This window comes from Colobus angolensis, unplaced genomic scaffold, assembly GCF_000951035.1.
Source record: "Colobus angolensis palliatus isolate OR3802 unplaced genomic scaffold, Cang.pa_1.0 Scaffold165, whole genome shotgun sequence".
NCBI lineage: Eukaryota > Metazoa > Chordata > Mammalia > Primates > Cercopithecidae > Colobus > Colobus angolensis.
Window position 1 is genome coordinate 3,208,193 of NW_012114766.1, and position 2,772 is coordinate 3,210,964.

The window sequence follows — 2,772 nt, forward strand, 5'->3', positions numbered from 1 at the left end:
GCCTCCCAAAGTGCTGGGATTACAGGCTTGAGCCACCGCGCCCGGCCGAGAATCTTTCTTACATAGGGTCTACAAGTGGTAATAGTTTGTGCCACATCAATTCAACTTACTCCCAAGTTGTTAATGTGACTAGTGAGACACATGAATTTCAAAGGCCTTAGATGTCAGATGAGCAGAAACAGCATCATGTAACAGAATATGCATTTCCCTCACTCCACTTTATCCCATTTTATTTTTGTTAAGCTATAGAGTTGCAGTTGCAGTGAAAGAAGTCTATGATATCTATGTAATATACATTACTAAGCTTGATAGGGTGGCTTTTGTCAATAAGGACAAAAATCATCTGTTTATGAATTATGAATATTTTTCATCCTTCCACATCTCCTGCCTCAGTCTCCTGAGTAGCTGGAATTACAGGTGTGTGCCACCATGACCAGATGCTTTTTATATTTTTGGTGGTGATGGAGTTTCGCCATGTTGGCCAGGCTGGTCTCGAACTACTGACTTTAAGTGATCCACGTGCCTCAGCCTCCCAAAGTTTTAGGATTACAGGCATGAGTCACTGTGCCCAGCCTGACTTTGACCTGTTACTGTTTTTCAGCTTCACATATGTGAAGGAGGAACTGAAGCAGCCGGGCCAATACATTTACTCTTTGGTGGGTACAATAGCATGACAAAGGAGTGTAGAGACCTGGGACACGCAGATTAAGGCTATTGGAGGTCAGAGTTTTTCAAAAGCAAATTTTGTACAGAAAATTCATAACAGTAACAATGAAACAGAAAGGTTAATTGAAGGAAAAATATATTTTAAAAAGTATTGCTTAGGATTGTGTGTCCTCTTCATTTTAAACAAGAACTAAACATAAAACTTATTTTAAAATTACCTTTTGCCTCATGTGCTATGGTTTTGGAGATATATTTCGGACTACATCACCAAGAGCTTACTTTACAAATATTACTTCCTGTTGATTTAAATAACTCACCATAATAACTCAGAACTCACTATTGGAATAAAACACTGTTTGCTTAAATGTTCGCATCATTTTCTGAAATTTGCAATGATTTTCTTTTATACGTGTTACTTTAGAGTACTTTCTTGGTCTACCTCAAAGTTACTTTGGTACATTGCAAAATGATACACATTGCTCCCACCCTGTACACAAGCCTTTTTAAAATATGACTTTGCTTCTCTTCCTATTAAAAGAGCAGTAGAGTCTATTTCTTCATAACTTGAGTCTTGCCTAGCCCATGAGACTTGCTTTGACAAAGGGCACCTTAGCAAGTGTAATGTAAGCAGAAGTTGGAAGTTTGTCATCCCCTGCTGCTACAACCTTCCCATCCTGACTAGCCTACTACAGGAACAGAAGCCTTGTGTGGAGGGGCTCCTGCCTTCCCAACCACTCCAGCTGAGGCCCTCACACCTAAGGAAGGTCATCCAGGACTACTCATCCCCAGTCAGTCTCACCCAGGTCAGAACAGCCCAGGCAACCCATAAAGTCATGATGTTTTTTTCAGCTACTAAATTTGGGGGATAGTTTGTTATGCAGCAGAAGCTAACTGAGACACTCTCATTTTGTCTTTATTATATAGAACTTAATAAATGGTTTCAAGGGAACAGCAAAATAAGCAAGTGAGCCAACATAACATTTAGCTACAGCTTTACCTTTTCTTCTTTGGTTCAGAAACTTTAACCATGGATATTTGGTGTACCACTATCTCTACTACAAGAATAGAAGGCATATCTCTTTTCTCAAATCACTGAAACCAAAATAAAACAAGTACCTAATGGTCTTTCCTGGGTCTGCCTCTATAATCCAGGTGCAGTGGAGGTTGTTGTCATAAGGAGCTGGATAGCCGGGGGACAATATTCGTCCTGATGTGGCTGCATGGATCTGACCACCACATTCCGCTGTAGAAGACACAGAGAAATGGGAACATTCAACTTCAGGCATCACACATTTCTATTTAGCTACTTTTAAAAACCAAAGCCATTATGTCTGCATTATATACATAGAGAAAAAGAAACACCATCATCTATCTCTCCTGATCATTTCAATACTTCTTCCAAATCATTACCTCTGTGGAAAGCCTTTATCCTCCATGCAATTAAAGTTGAGAGCATAAAGCAATAAGACACGCATGTGATAATTCTAATAAGACTGTACCTATAGTCTCCATAAAAGAGTACTAGAAAATCTGTCTTTCATTGCTGAAAACACACACTCACAGACACATGCAAATCTCAGAATACATAAAACTCACACTGTAAGGTGTGATAAAATTCCTCCTCTTTTCCAATAAAGGAAGTCAAAGCAACACGGCATGAGTACCCTGCGGCCTGGCTTTTGTACAATAGTCTGACTGGCTTCTGCACTCACCTATGCAGGAAGGTAGCGGTTTGTCCCACACTCTCCTGTCTCCACTCAAACAGGTCAGGGTGTTGCTGCCATGCATGGCGTACCCCGGGTTGCAACTGTACAGAACCACAGTGTCAGTAAAGTGGCCTTCATCACGAATCCTATAGCCATAGTTAGGGATGCCTGGATCCTCACATTTTACCAAATCAAAACCTGCAAGAGAGAGAGGGGAGGAATGAACAGAACTCAAGACAGGGTGTACATCTGCCTTAAAACAGAGATGAAATAAACAAGTTTGCTAAATGCTCCTTGAAGGGTAGGGAGAAGAAAGGAGATTGTGAATTGACAAAGGGGAAAAGAAAGATGGGTCTGTACTGGGGGCTATTTGTTACTCATTTGTGATTTCTTGAAGTTC

The 2,772-nt window shown here is 40.5% G+C and overlaps 1 protein-coding gene across 1 annotated transcript in view; it reads right to left on the reverse strand.

The window, feature by feature from the left end:
- CSMD1 (CUB and Sushi multiple domains 1) overlaps positions 1-2,772 on the reverse strand; it is a 2,081,403-nt gene that overhangs the window by 355,536 nt on the left and 1,723,095 nt on the right. The window contains exons 24-25 of the mRNA XM_011937546.1: positions 2,379-2,570; positions 1,783-1,909 (exon numbers count right to left, since the gene is read on the reverse strand). Coding sequence (XP_011792936.1) covers positions 1,783-1,909; positions 2,379-2,570 — 319 coding nt within the window. The remainder of the gene's footprint in view (positions 1-1,782; positions 1,910-2,378; positions 2,571-2,772) is intronic.